Source organism: Sebastes umbrosus, chromosome 13 (assembly GCF_015220745.1).
Source record: "Sebastes umbrosus isolate fSebUmb1 chromosome 13, fSebUmb1.pri, whole genome shotgun sequence".
NCBI lineage: Eukaryota > Metazoa > Chordata > Actinopteri > Perciformes > Sebastidae > Sebastes > Sebastes umbrosus.
In genome coordinates this window covers 22273217-22288013 of record NC_051281.1, presented here as the reverse complement: position 1 = coordinate 22288013, position 14797 = coordinate 22273217, and the positions used below count along the sequence as shown (strand labels likewise).

Genomic DNA, 14797 nt, shown 5'->3' with positions numbered 1-14797 from the left:
CAAAAAAAAAGGAAATTAATCCAGGTGACAGGTTTTGATCAAATATGTATTGAGTAAATAAATGCTAAGAAATTGATTTGTACTATAGTGAAACAGATGGAATGATCACATTCCCATTTTTCATTTATCACTCCGCACCAACCTCCACCTCCGTCTTTGACTAAGTGACACACTCCATGAATTGAAATCTTTGTTCTGATAATTGTTTCATTTCACCGGATCAATTGTCATATCCAGATAACAAACACCTCAATGCAGCAGGATGTAATAAGGAAGCCAGGGAGATGTTGGCGCCCAGCAACAAGTCTATTAAGCCACTAGAAGTCTAAACGTCAACAAGACCAATCCCACTCAGCGCTAATCTGCATTCATTACTATGCAAACAAAAACAATCCTGCCTCATATATTCTTTCAAAGTCACCTTTAGATTCAGACACTTTTTTTCCTCCCCCCGTATAGACGCACGTGCAAATCAGAATCCTCCCGAGCACAAAACAAACAGCGCATCGCGGCCGCATGTAGAGAGCCGCACCAGTCAGAGAAGGGAAAAGGGAGCATTTCAACAAATAGAGAATAGCATGGCACTGTCACATGGGGAGCACAAAACAGCAAATAACAGAGACAAGGTCTGATGGTAGCCCTTGGAGCAGCTGTCATATTAAATAATAATGAAGGATCTATTAATATGCAAAGGAAGCAGCAGCCGACTGGCTTAACGCTGTCATGCCTCTGCATATTGTCAGGATCTTCATCATTAATTAACATGCTAGCTGCCCCATACCTGCGCCAATGTCAGAACATTCTTACAACAAACACCCCAATGCCTGTGCCCTCCGCAACTAACTCGTATAATTAAATTAAAATCAGATTAACTTCACATCAGTACACAAAAGACTGACTTTTACGACTTTCTCTAGCAGTGATTAAAAAAAAAAGAAGAAAAAACAAGCAGAGCTTATCTGTTGTGTTTCGGCTCTGTCTCTGTTAGGGACTGCACCATGGGCAACAATGAAAACACACTTTATTTATCAGACGAGCAGGATAAGTAGGGAAGAGACACTCCATGTCAATGAGCAAGGCCGCCTAATTTTATGCATGGACTGGTGGCAGCGCAGCAATGACAAACTGGGGTTGGGAACAACGCGACTCTTAGGTACACTGCGCCACTTGAACTGTGCTATCCACATCATGACAAATTTAGTATCAATTACACAGCGCGCTAACCTTATGACAAGCAGCGGACTGGAAGAGGAGGGGGTAGAGACACAAAGAACTGACACTAAATTACCTGGTGCATACTGGATCTATTTTAAAGCGGCTTGAAGTGGCACCGGATTAGATGATCCACTCCAGAAGCTGACGTGCTAATTGTACATCAAAAGAACATAAATATTACAACATGTCTCCACCTACAGTACTTGAAAAAAGAACCAGCCTCTCTGAGGCACTGGAATCCGCACGCATGCATGCTTGCTTGCTTGTACAGTGAGGCAGAGCCAGACAGCATTAGAAAATATTGTTTCTTTTTATCAGTAAAGTACAGGATGCACCCCCGGTTAGATGTAGGTGACATTCATTTCTCTAATGGTAAATGCAGTACTCTTGCGTTATTCAAAAGGTTGAAGCCATATCCAGGACATAAATGAATTATATTGAAGCTGCTGCTTAAGTAGTGGCCAGAGTGTGAGTGGAGGCCCTCTCCACTTTAAAGGAGATGTCATCTCAGTGTGGTGTCAGTCCACAGCAAATAATCCGATTTGGGGGCCAATCTGCCTGTAATGCATCAGCAACTGGAAAGGCTCCAGCGCAACCCCACCCCCCCTCCCGTCCTACCCCCCTGGGGGCATGAACGAAGGCATGCACGCATTCACATGCACACGTGTGCTTTCACACACATATAAGAGGGCATTTCCTTAAATGGAAACCTAAGCATATTAAGATGTCCTTCTCTAAATGGAACTGGTGTCAAGGGCAAAGATACATATGTTAACAATGTGTTTCACATAGGCCTCTCTGGTCCTGTTAGAGTGCAAAGAAGACATCTTTCCACTGTGTTGAATATGGTTATTGATTTTAATCTAATATGATTTGTGTCTATGTCTAATGTCTATGTAAAAAAATATCATTCGCTGATTACAGTTTGCATGAAGAAATAACAGCAAGCAACACTGAGTAAATTGAGTAAAGAATGCCACATTGGTTCTGTCATGGCATGCCGCCTTTTTGAAGCTATGAGATTAGATATTTTAAAAAAAATTCCTGCATCTATGAGACCTTTTGATAAATCTGAACAACGCATCATCATTCAACGGTTTGTGTGATATATTATTTAATGTCTCGATATTATATAGTTATTTTTTGTGTGTTTTCCTACGAATTATTAAATTTTACGCATACAGTCTTTCCAAAATAAAATTCAGTTTTCACAGGAAACTACTTAGTTAGGTTTAGGAAAAGATCATGGATTAGCTTAAAATAATTCCGTAAGTGGCGTAATTTAAGTACGGAAGTTACATTACAAATAAACCAACGTTGACTTCTGACACCCATCCATTCCCGACAGCATCCCTATGCGGCGTTTGTCACTCTTTATACTTCCTGGTAGGGGTGGGAATCACCAGAGGCCCCACGACACGATATTATCACGATACGATATTATCACGATACGATATTATCACGATACTTAAGTCACTCAATCTTATTGCGATTTTAAACATTTTGCGATGTGCTGAGTATTGCGATAAGATATATTGCGATACATTGCGATTTATTACCTTTTTTCAACTGCAAATTATGCATTTTGGCAACATCTGTTTTATCTAATAAGATACAGTTTTCACTTTGTTAATCTCAGAGTTTTCATTCACATATCTTGAGGTCATTGTCAAGGGACTCCTTGGAAAATGGCCAGGCCAGTTTTTCTTCACCAAAATTTAGCGGGACTTTGAAGCGCAATTTAGTGTTCTTGCCAACAAGCCAACATGACATGGTCTGTAGCAATCGATTTCTTAGGTATTCTAATTAAATATGATATAAATATCTTCACTTTAGCTTTAAGACTGAGCACTCTACAACCTCTGAAAGACAGAATAGTGGCCATCCCCCAGGCGGGCCGTCGCATTGTTAAGAGGTTAATAGTTTACATAATAAAAGATCGATACTTGACGTCCGTGTATCGATACAATATTGCCACGCAAAATATTGCGATACTATGCTGTATCGATTTTGTACCCCACCCCTACTTCCTGGTTCACAAGTACGTGGATTACATACAAATTGATTTTTCGTGGGACATATATACGAATTACAGTGCATTACTTTTCATAGGTATAGCTATGAACGGTGTATGAGACCAGCTTGATCTGAGCTACAATCAGCCACTCCTGAGTGATAAGGAGCTGGGGAAGAAGCACCAGCATGGCGCATTAGCAAAATGTTAACACCAGGAGAGAAATGACAGACTAAAGATTTCATGGAGTGTTTCGCTCCCTCTCCGCAGCCCAAATTAAATGGTGCGGTGGCTTTTTCCTGGAGTCTTGGGAGTATTGGTGAAGCCTCGAGAAAAGCCGTCGGCCCACATCGTTTCTGTCTGTGTGTGCAGGCGCTAACTCATCTGAAAAATGAACTAATATGACATGACATGATAGTGTAACTATTTAAGACAGTTTCTCAATGTCGTTTTTTTAATCATCAATCAGTACGTTTGGACATGACAGTGAGATCAATTAGTCGCCTACTTAGATGCTAACTTATGTGTGGTCAATTAGACTTAATTATGAGTCTGTCAAAATCTGTAACTTCCTTGACGTTTAATGCTTAATACTATAATCAAAACAATAAATGGTTTTAATTAAAATACAGAAATTGATGGAAAAGTTCTGTCTCGCCACAGATGAGAAGCTCAGGGCAGTTATGAGAAGACCGAAAAACCTCAATTATTTTATCTCTGCCCCCTGAATACCCCGACTAAATGTCAAGATCATAGAGTCCCTCTGGGCTGAAAGGGGATGATATCAAAAGGCTTTTCTGTTGCTTTATGTTCCACTAAATAACATGGCTCTTTCTCATCATTGTCCGTCTCTGTGTTCACTTCGGCCTTTAAGTTCGCCTTCTATACTGCGCCGCAGATAGCCAGTGACCTCACCCTATTCCCAGAGTTCAAAGCACCAGCCTTTGAGCCTCCATTGTACTGAATCACAAGGATGGCCCCGATCTGTGTGTAATATTGAATTCCAAACCCCTCGCAGACGCTGCTTTGCTGCCTCTTGAAAAAAAAAACACTTCCAGACTGAAAAAATGTGTGAGGTAGGATAATTACAAGTCTGTTAGAATTGTTATACACCGAAGATTACCATGGAAAAACCAGCTGTGGTGTTTAATCTCTCTGTAAAGTACTATACTTAATAGCTGGTTAAATACAGTGTGTACTGTATGCCGTATGAGCATTCAAAGAGCTCCGTTCGACAGTACAATATCATTAAAAGACATCGAGAAGGAGAGCAAAATATGCAAATCAGAGCACTTAGAGCCACCAACATCAAAGCAGCCACAATGAAGCCAGCCACAAATAGAACAAAAGCATTGGTTGCAATAAGACTTGGCCCAGGGGTAAGTTAGGGCACAAACGGTTGTTGTTGATTCTTGTGGCGATAAGCTCGCTTTAGCATCATCACTGCCTATGTACATATACCAGTGGAGTGGATTTAATCGCACTAATTAGAATGCACTCAAGGCAAAATGCAACATCTACTGGAATAATCTGAGAGAAAAGATCTCCACTCCAATTTATTCTCCCCCCCCACCCACGCCCCCCCCTTCTCTTGGTTTCCGGGGGTTTGAGCGGAGGATCTGTTTTTGGTGAACGAGTGAGCGGCTGGTGTCTGGTGGTTGGGTGCATGTGTCACTTTGGACTGGTTGCCATTTCGAGGACAAGCTGCGGGGAGGCCACTGGTGGGGAGGATGTATGTGTGTGTGTGTGACAGAAAGGAAGAGAGAGATGTAGAAGAGAGACCCAGACAGTGAATTAGAGCCTTAGCAACAGTGACAGAGCGCTGCAGACTAAACCATACCTGTGGGTGGCATCATGCCAGGGGACATGAGGCCAGGGACCGAGTGGGGCATGATGTGGGGGTTATCCGGTGATACCACACTCTGGGTCCTCTTCGGAGGTCGGCCGGGTCTGGAGCTAAAACACACGGCAGAGGAAGAGGATGAGAAACGCGGGTGAGAGACGAGGAGGAGACAGGGGGGAGGAGGGGTTGTGTGGGTGGTGTGGGTGGTGTGGGTGGTGTGGGTGGTGGTGGTGGCGGCAGCGGGGGGGTGTTAACATTTGGAGCACTCCAGAATGCAATTCCATTCCAAAGAGCTAACATGTACTGTAAATAAATTTCTTTTCAAGGACAGTTGCTTTCTGCAGCTCAACATAATAGACTTCCATAACTAATTAGATTACACGGTGAATTCATTTCCTTTATTGAAGATCAACCACTTTTTGATGCATAATTCATAACCCGTACCTCGTTACCTGTTCCTCCGTATTAATATCCCCACACTATTTGAATTGCCTCGTTTGCATATGCTAAAATCCAGTGCGCGGCCCTCGGCCTGGAAATTACATGTTAACTTGTTATAATTATTGCAGTCAGGCCACTATTGATTTATGAGACTTTTAAAAACCAAATATGTGTAGTTCTGGTAATGAATGATATTTTAAGGTTCTTCAGGAAATTAAAAGGCAATGGCTGCCTTAGGAAATGTTCTGCTTGCTTGATTTAATGCGTGCCTTAGCTGGAAGGTGGTGTGACAGAGTGATTCAGACCTGTTGGACGGTTCTGATGGGGGAGTTTTATTACACCAAACGAGGGGCACAGATCCAGCCGTGATAAATGACTGTGCCACCTTACTATGCAGGAGAAAAGGCCTTCAAAGCAGATACACCCCTGACTTTCCACACATCTTACTCATTCACTTATTAATACAGCTTCGAGTTGCAATCAATACCTACTTTGCTGGCTTATAGTTACAAAGAAAAGCCTACAGGGTAGAAAAAAAATGCAATGAGCATATAATGAGGGGACCTATAAAGGTATATTCTTTATGAACAAGGAGCTGGATGTCTCAGCTGAAGATGAATTATGGGTGACTTGACACAGGTGACATATTGGCTTCATACATTATTTCGCGTACAATAGTCCATTTTCAAGCTTTAACGGGATACTAAGTTCTCTCTAATATGAACTGAGTTTAATCCATCTTTAAAACACCAAAGGGCTTCCGTAGCGTGCTGTAACTACTATGGGAGGAAACATGGATAAACAGGATAAATTTTACAGAGAAAGGACAGGGACGGAAATCAAACCGGGGAACGTGTTGGCTGAGCTTCTTGCCCTGCCCCTTTAGGAGACTAAATCATTCAAGTTCATTTTTATTCTGTAAATAAGGTTTGAAGGGGTGTGCCGACATGCTTATAGAGGATGTATGTCATTAGCCGTGTTTCCATTCAATTGTCAAGCAAATCTTAAGCGAACTATTGAAATGTCGCAAAAAAACTAGGGCTGTCAACCGATTCAAATATTCAATCGCAAATAATCGCATGATTGTCCATGATTAATCGCAATTAATTGCAAATTAATCGCACATTTTTTATCAGTTCAAAATGTACCATAAAAGGGAGATTTGTCAAGAATTTAATACTCTTATCAACATGGGAGTGGGCAAATATGCTGCTTTATGCAAAGGCATGTGTATATTTATTATTGGAAATCAGTTAACAACACAAAACAATGACAAATATTGTCCAGAATCCCTCACAGGTACTGCATTTAGCATAACAAATATATATACTCAAATCATAACATGGCAAACTCAAGCCCAACAAGCAACAACACCTGTCAGTGTGTCAGTGTGCTGACCTGACTATGACTTGCCCCAAACTGCATGTGATTATCATAAAGTGGGCATGTCTGTAAAGGGGAGACTCGTGGGTACCCGTAGAACCCAATTTAATTCACATATCTTGAGGTCAGAGGTCAAGGGACCCCTTTGAAAATGGTCATGACAGTTTTTTCTACGCCAAAATTTAGCGTAAGCTTGGAGCGTTATTTAACCTCCTTCGCGACAAGCTAGTATGACATAAACATGACTTCACTCCAGCTTTGAAACTGAGCCCACTACAACCAAAAGAATCACAAGTTGCTTCAATGCGTTACAGAAATTAGTGGCGTTAAAACGAGTTTAACACGTTATTATCACGTTAACTTTGATAGCCCTAATTATTTGTAAATTTATTATTTGTCTGACTTATGGGGGATTTAAAAATGTATTTAAGATTATATTAATCAATATAACATATCTCATGTAATGGTTTTTTTGTTGTTGTTTTTTTTTTTTTTTTACAATGATGGCTCCCTCAGGACTTTATCAGCCAGTACAGTATATGAGGTTGTTTGTGTTACAGTACATTTCCCTACATTTCCCAACGGCAGTATCTGCAGAGCGATGCAGTGTTTTAGCTCAGATACCACACAGCCTTTAGTAGTTGAATTTATTCAGCCGTGTCTTGTGAGGTTTATTTACCTCAGTCCTGCTAATAGAGTGCACTCGCTCTATCTGTCTGAATGTGCTGACTCTCTCATATACCGGCTCTGGAGGTTTTTAAGACTAAAAGCAGACCTTCACCCAACTGTGTCCCTTTGGAGGGAAAACACAAAAGTGATAGAAAGAAGTAGCGAGAGGGAGAGCGAATGACAGAAAGTGAGAGGAGGGCAGTGAGAGAGAGAGAGAGGGAGAAATGAGCACCCGCTCAACCTAGGAACGTCTGGAAATGTAATTCCTATTTCTATAGAAGCACCTCTTTGATCTTATGAGAGGGAGAGATCGCACACAGTTTTGCTGTCATCACTTTCACTTGTACTCTGGCTGAATTATTTATGAAAGACCTCAATAGAGGGTATGTGATGGGTAAAAGGCTTTTTACCAACAATACTAAAAGCGAAAAAAAAAAAGGCCCTCGAATGGACAAAAAAAAATGTCACATCAACCTTAGATCATGTCAAAGGATGTGAACCCCAGGTACAAAGACCCAGTTAAGTAAAGGTAATGTTTAGATAGGCTGCGAGAGAAATGTGTCTGCGTGTTTAAAGGGATAGCATTTCAGCTACTCTCTGCACACAAATAACACTGGCTAGCCATGAAAGCAATACACCAACTGAAAAGGAGCTTTGAACTGAGGATCCTCCGAGCAACAGGAAAGCCTCTCAGAAATGAAGGTTATCGCCTCCTTTTCTTATGACCGAGTAGTGTTTTAAATTTACAGAAAAAGGCACTTCATAACAGAGGGTGTCCTGTGACTATTTTCCTCTTTTATTCAATGTTATTTCTGAGTAACGCTCCTTAATGTGTAATTTAGTTCCTTGAAACGCCAAAGACTTAGGCGTGCATGCGAACATCACTGCAGATCTACAACGGTCAGAGCCATACAGGGCTAATAAGTCCAGAGAGGAAGTCAACCTGGCCTAAAACAAAAGAGCCAGGCTATTTATCAAGCAGCAGATGCTGATTCCCTAAATAGCCTGGCACAGAAACGGCTCCAAACTAGGCCATTATTGCAACAAAAAAAAAAAGATAGTACAACTGGATTTATGATTGGAATTTTGGTTTTTGTCATGCCTTATCCTGCTGTTGTCTTTTCTTGCCTTCTTTTCATTTAAAATGTTTCAGAAAACAGGAACCTCTGGGTTTCAAAATGGACTTATTTGGACAATATTATTTCTGTATCAGAGGCCAATCATGAAAGAATTTTATTCCCTGCTTTGTTTATGTTTATACTAAAGATATTCAGAGCCCTCATATCTCTAGCTGGCTTCAATTAAGGAAACAAAATAGGCCCCACCAGCTTTGGGCTGGGGGCCCACAAATATGTTACACATCTATTCTCCCCTTTTTTTTGTTGTTTGGCTACCATGGTGAAAAGAAAATAGTGGTGAACTTTCCCTGAACCAGACTTCCTTTAATGGCCCGTCCGTGTGTTGACCCAGCAGAGTCGGCTGGAACCTGATACTATCCAACACACTACGCTGCGCATGCAATCAGATTACACGGGGCCCAACAATACACTCCACACGAGTCCAATTTCAGCGCTACAATGCAATAAAAGCACAATAATTAAATTCACGTTCTCACCCCCGTTTACAGGAAACCAACGCGAGGGTGATAGGTATAATAAGAGGGTATAATATCGCACGAGATATCAGGGATGGTTTGTGATCTGGTGGCAAAATTCTGACATCTCACTATCAGACACTTTTCTGTCGACGGAAGCAGTGACTGAGATCTTATTACCCAGAACGCCGTTAATGCAGTGATTATGATCTGTTATAAATCAATTGAGACCACAAATGTAATGTTTAGCCCAAGCGAGCACACTCCCTCAGTGGATTTAGTTACACACAAAAATCATCTGCTCCTCCCATCTGCGGATATCTTTAGGAATTCAACCTGATTATGTCAATAGTGGCTCCGGTTTGCAGAGAAAGAGCATAATATTATTTCCTGGTGGTTATGATTGAGCCATTAACCTTTTATCTCGGTCTTTTGTTTGACGTTTCTAAAAGGTAAGGATGGAGATATTTATTCCATTTCCGCCCAGTCGGCCAAAACAAGCGAGTGAATCATTCCGTCTGGGGCTTGTGTAAACAAAAGGCCTCTCCAGGTCTCTGCCAATCAGGCCTTATAAAATATTAACCCAATGTCATTGCCCTTTTAAAATCTCTCACCTAGAATTCCCTAATTGTTCCTTTTCTTTATCTCTCCAGTGCAGAGAGTAAATAAATTAACAAAATAGCTTTTATCGCCCTGAGTAACCTTTTAACTGAAGGATTATCTGGGGTTTATTTTTCATTTCTCTCACAGCGATAGCAGAGCATGCCCCATTGATTGGTTCGCCGGGGTGGTGACCAGCCATGAAAACAAGGTCTTATTGATAAAACAAAGCAGCTCCTTACCTTTTTAAGTGCCAGGTCAGGCAGAAATTCAGAGGCCTCAGACCAGCGGGGGCCCCCGAATATGCTGAGTTTATAGTTTTTTTTTTTAATTTGGTTCAATCAAACAGTTTAACAATATGCGCGCAGCTCCCCTGAGAGGTTAACTATGTTTGTTGAAAGACAGGGATAACATGGCTGTGGCGTATTACTACCAATTTAAAATCCCCGCAGATAAGATAACAGGGTTGGCTGAGGGGAAGAGATGAAATGTTTAACTTTAATTCTAGAAAATTAGTTATTTTGGAAACAAGCTCCGCTGTTTGTTCTGTCTGCTTTTAAGAAAACGTCGCCTCATGGCAACAAAAGGATGATTGACACGCAAGTATTAGTATATAAAGTCAATAATGAACACATTCTGATTTCCCGCTGTGGATTCGTGGTGTTAACGTATATGTCTAATTAATTATGTGTTCTCAGTTCTCTGGTTCTCCCACCTTGATGAGCTGCCATCTATAGCACTGCTATGGAGAACACAATCGTGTAGGCAAACACAGAAGCACAGATAACATCCCCCGCCCATGCAACTAACAGATGAGGAAGTATTTTATTAATCATCTACAAAGGATTTCTTTTTTTAGACTTTGTACAATATTGAACACTGTTTAAAAACTAATCGGCAACTGTTTAATGATTGATTCAGTGATTTATCAATCATCAAATAGTTGCATTCTCAAGCAAAAATGAAAATATCTCTGGTTTGAGCATCCTAAATTTAAGTTTTTATATGCATGTAATAGAATATCTTTGGGTTTTTGTGTGAACGGACAAAACAAGCAATTTAAGGGTTGTCATGTTGGGCTTTAGGAAATTTAAATGAATAAAATAACAGGCATTTTTCACTTTTTTTCTGACATTTTCTACACCAAATAATTGATACATTATTTAAAAATTAATTGATCCTAAGAGTAATTGTTAGTTGCAGCCCTCGACAATTGTTATGTGAAATAATAATCGTAAAAAATTGACAAAAAAAACCCCAGTGAAAATGACAGGAATACATGTTACCTTCAACGGAAAAGAGGGGAGAAAAAAAAAAAAAGATGATTTATACTTCCTGCTGACCTTGGCAGTCTATTGGTTGTGATGATCATAATCTCGGAGCCACAGTGTGATACATGGGAATGCGTTCACTCATCCATCTTTTTCACGCGTCCATCTATCCTCACCCTCATCTTGTATCTGTATTTGCATTGAGCCTATTCTTGGATTATCTCAATCAGCTTCCCCTTGCACCTGTCAAACACCGCCTCGCACAGGTAGCCACATCGCGCTTATCTGATCTAGATAGCTGGATTACAGCGAGTTTGTGTGAAGAGTGCGAGGAGAGGAGAGAAAAAAAAAACACTTTTATTTATTAGGGGTAGGAACAGCTGCATCCGCCTGCAAACTGTGAACCTTTGTTACGGAACAATATATCACAGATCAAATGGTGTGAAATCAAAGGCGGGAGAGAGTTAGCATCAATCCCACTAAAACCCCTTTTAAAGTGCTGTCTGTGCTCTGATCCCTGTGTGGTGGACTAATGTGCGGGGTTGAGATCAGTAGTAGTTGGGAGAGTCGGTGCCTTCCTGGTGCCTTTGTCTGGGCTCAGGCCTGATTAGAACCACGCTGGGTGAGACCATCACAGAGGCTGATGCTACGGAGGAACTCGGGAGTCAGTCACGCTCCTTTTCCTCGAGCCTGTGTCATGAAACCACAGCCGGGCTCCGGGAGAAAATCACTGTTACAGTAGCTACAAAGAGCTCAGTCTTGTAATCGCATTCTATTAGAGCCGTTTGAAGCCTCTCAGCTGTGAAATAGAATCTAAAAAAAAGAGATCTAAAAACACGATAAATTGCTGATTATTCCCATGCATCATTAATGTTAAAAGCTGATTTCATAATTGTACGTCGCATAACTACAGAGTCCAAGATTGTTTAGTATCACATCGACAGACTCTGATAATGAGTAAGCAGACTTCCTACATCACGGGAGCTGATGAGGAAAGCCTAATTGGTTGACTTTTCCATGCCTAATGGATGATTCTCTTAATTAAAAAGATACTGTACCAAATGTTAGAAATCAGATAGCGCTTAAAGTAAATGCACTTAATCAAATGTATGAGAATGAGCAGTTCCAGGAAAGCCTAAATGAGATTGCTAGATATGATTTGGCTCCAATATTTATTAATTGCGAGTGCCTTTGGTTAGCAAAACAGAACAGGTCTTATCTTCAAACCGCGAGGAAATTTCATCTAACCACTCTCACTGATCTCTCTTTTTCATGAACTGCGATGCATATGAAACAAGTCTTCAAAACAAGGCTTTAAAAACTTACCCAGTCAGGGTGCCTTTGAGGATATTTAATTAAAATCTAATCCTGCATTCATTAAGGCTCACATAAATTAAGCTGTCATTCATAAGATTTATGGATTCTCATTTGCATATTGCATACAATTCATCAATTACTCAAGTATGAAAGGAGCGCATTTCCCTTGGAGCTGCCTGCTAGCCTGCCAACATTTGAAATGAGAGAAAGAGCACGACTGTCAGGCATTCACTGCAAACTTTTCCCCACAATGTCTGCGCACTGATTAATCTCATTTTCTAGGCATCCCTTACAAGATTGTACACAGTCCAGCTGCACTTTTCAATTATTTCTCCTGTCCTCTCAACTAACTTTGAAAGCATGGACGGGGCTAAATGTGGACTGGGGGCTACTTTAGTCTTTATGTATATAACATGTCTTTTTTGCCAGGGTAATCATAAATTAGAGAGAGGGGTTTTAGAGATCCTAATGGAAAGGAAATGTAGTAATTTTATTGCAAATCCCATCAGGCAAATATTCTGCATGCTATAATAGCATATTTCCTGTCACATTTAGAGAGGAGTACATCCAGCAGGCATTCTGACAGAGGGAGAAAGAGCGAGAAAACGATAGAAGAGGGGGAGTTGGAGAGGGGGGGGGGGGGGGGTGGACGGATGAGAGTTGCAGAGAGAAAACAAAAGAGAGGGGGGGAGAATCGTAGTGCTAAACACATAAAAAAAACTCCCTTTTTGGACGTGAGGCTATGGGAAACACAGTATGGAGTAAGTGCTTAAGCCGAGCCAAGCGTGAACGCATCTAAGATAAAAGGTCAGGCAAAAAACAAACAGACCACTCGCGAGGACGAATGGAATTAATTGACTCATTAATATGCATGGCTAATAAAGCTCAAAATCCTAAAACAAAAATCATTGTCAACCATTCCCTTTTAATGGCCCTTATTTTCAGCTTGAGAAGAGCTAGTCTACAGGGTGTATCAATCTTAGGAGGGGTGGAGTTCCTCCACCAAACAGGATCGGGGTAACCTCGGCGTTGTACGCTCATGTCCTCCCCAGCAGACAAAGGCAGAGTTGTTCTGGTGGAGGGATTAATTGAGAATTAATCCCAGTTTCTGGCAGTGGAACAGACCGGCAGTTAGAAGTGAAAGTCATCCTGAAGGGTAGTTAATTGGTCCCCCATAGCAAAAGCTTTGGAGAACAGAAATCAAGCTGCATTTTCATTAATCCTCCCCATTGTTTTGTGAAATTGTTGTGGAGAGTGACTTCAGATAGAGTCAACAGTTAAGGCTTTTAATTTGCTTTTAATTCTGCCAGTGGGGTGACAATTAACAAACCCCAAAGAACAATAGCTGTGAAAATGATGCGTTCGATTGACTCTAAATGACTCCGAAATCAAAAACCGATAAGCAATTAATATACTGTACTCTACAAATGGTTAAGTACCTCCAGCGTGCTTGATGCGCTCCGTCTTGCTCTGCCCCCCCCCCCTCCATCTCTCTCTGTGTAGCACTCTCTCACCACTAAAGCTTTTGAACTTTGGGAATAGCACCACCGGATTGTCGGATGTGATTAATTTCAGGTCTAAATGGACACAACAGACAGAAAGGGTGATGTAATCATAACACGAGGAGACACGGTGACTAACAGCAGAGACAGAGGAGCGAGAAAACGCAGAGAAAAAGAGAGAGAGAGAGAGAAGATGTGGACGGAGAGACAGCAAACGACTCACAAACACATTCCCATGTTCAAGCTAAACAGGAAGACCATGGTGATTAGCATTAATTGCACTGGGGATTGGAATCCTGTGTGAAACATTAAACAAAAATTATCTACTGTTTATCCACTTTTTTTTTCCTCTTGATTTTCTTTTTTTCAATAATTAATGAAAAGTAAATACTTGGAGTCCAAAAATGATCTAGGGAGGAAAGGAAATGTTTACACAATCAGGGAAAAATGTTCCATGTCTTCTCTCTCTCTCTTTCTCTGTATACATGGAAAGGTTAGGGCTCGAGCCTGTTTCTCACTGTTCCCCCCCATCCGAAGTAACAGTGTCTGTTCCCCTGAGTGTGTGGACTGCTGTGAGAGTGTTTGCATATTTAGATACAAGCAGCCCTGTTTATGCAGCCCCACTCTTCTGCTGCTCAAGTTCACTCCAACGCAAGCCCTGATCAATTTGGCCAGCTGTGCTTTAAACGCTGTTTACAACAATAACATCGTGGCTAACAGAGCAGAGCCTAGCGTGCAAGTGCACGCACTTCCCAGAGAGAGAGAGAGAGAGAGGGAGAGGGAGAGAAAACTTCAGAGGGAGCCCCCAGCCTGCACATTCCCAGACGAGCATTTGTACTGAGTTAAAGACAAATCAAAGTCTGACTCCTCTGCGAGACACGGAAGAATTGGATTCCGTCTGTGTGCGTCTCTGTGATCCTCCCGGAAGAATCTCTGACTGCGAGCAAA

General features: G+C 41.3%; 1 protein-coding gene across 20 annotated transcripts in view; it reads right to left on the bottom strand.

Annotated features, from left to right (window-relative positions):
• The window catches only part of dachd (dachshund d), a 138952-nt gene that overhangs the window by 49150 nt on the left and 75005 nt on the right, over positions 1 to 14797 (bottom strand). For all 20 annotated transcript variants that reach the window (XM_037789607.1, XM_037789596.1, XM_037789597.1 and 17 more), the window contains one exon: positions 5070 to 5185. In XM_037789607.1, the coding sequence (XP_037645535.1) occupies positions 5070 to 5185 (116 nt within the window). The remainder of the gene's footprint in view (positions 1 to 5069; positions 5186 to 14797) is intronic.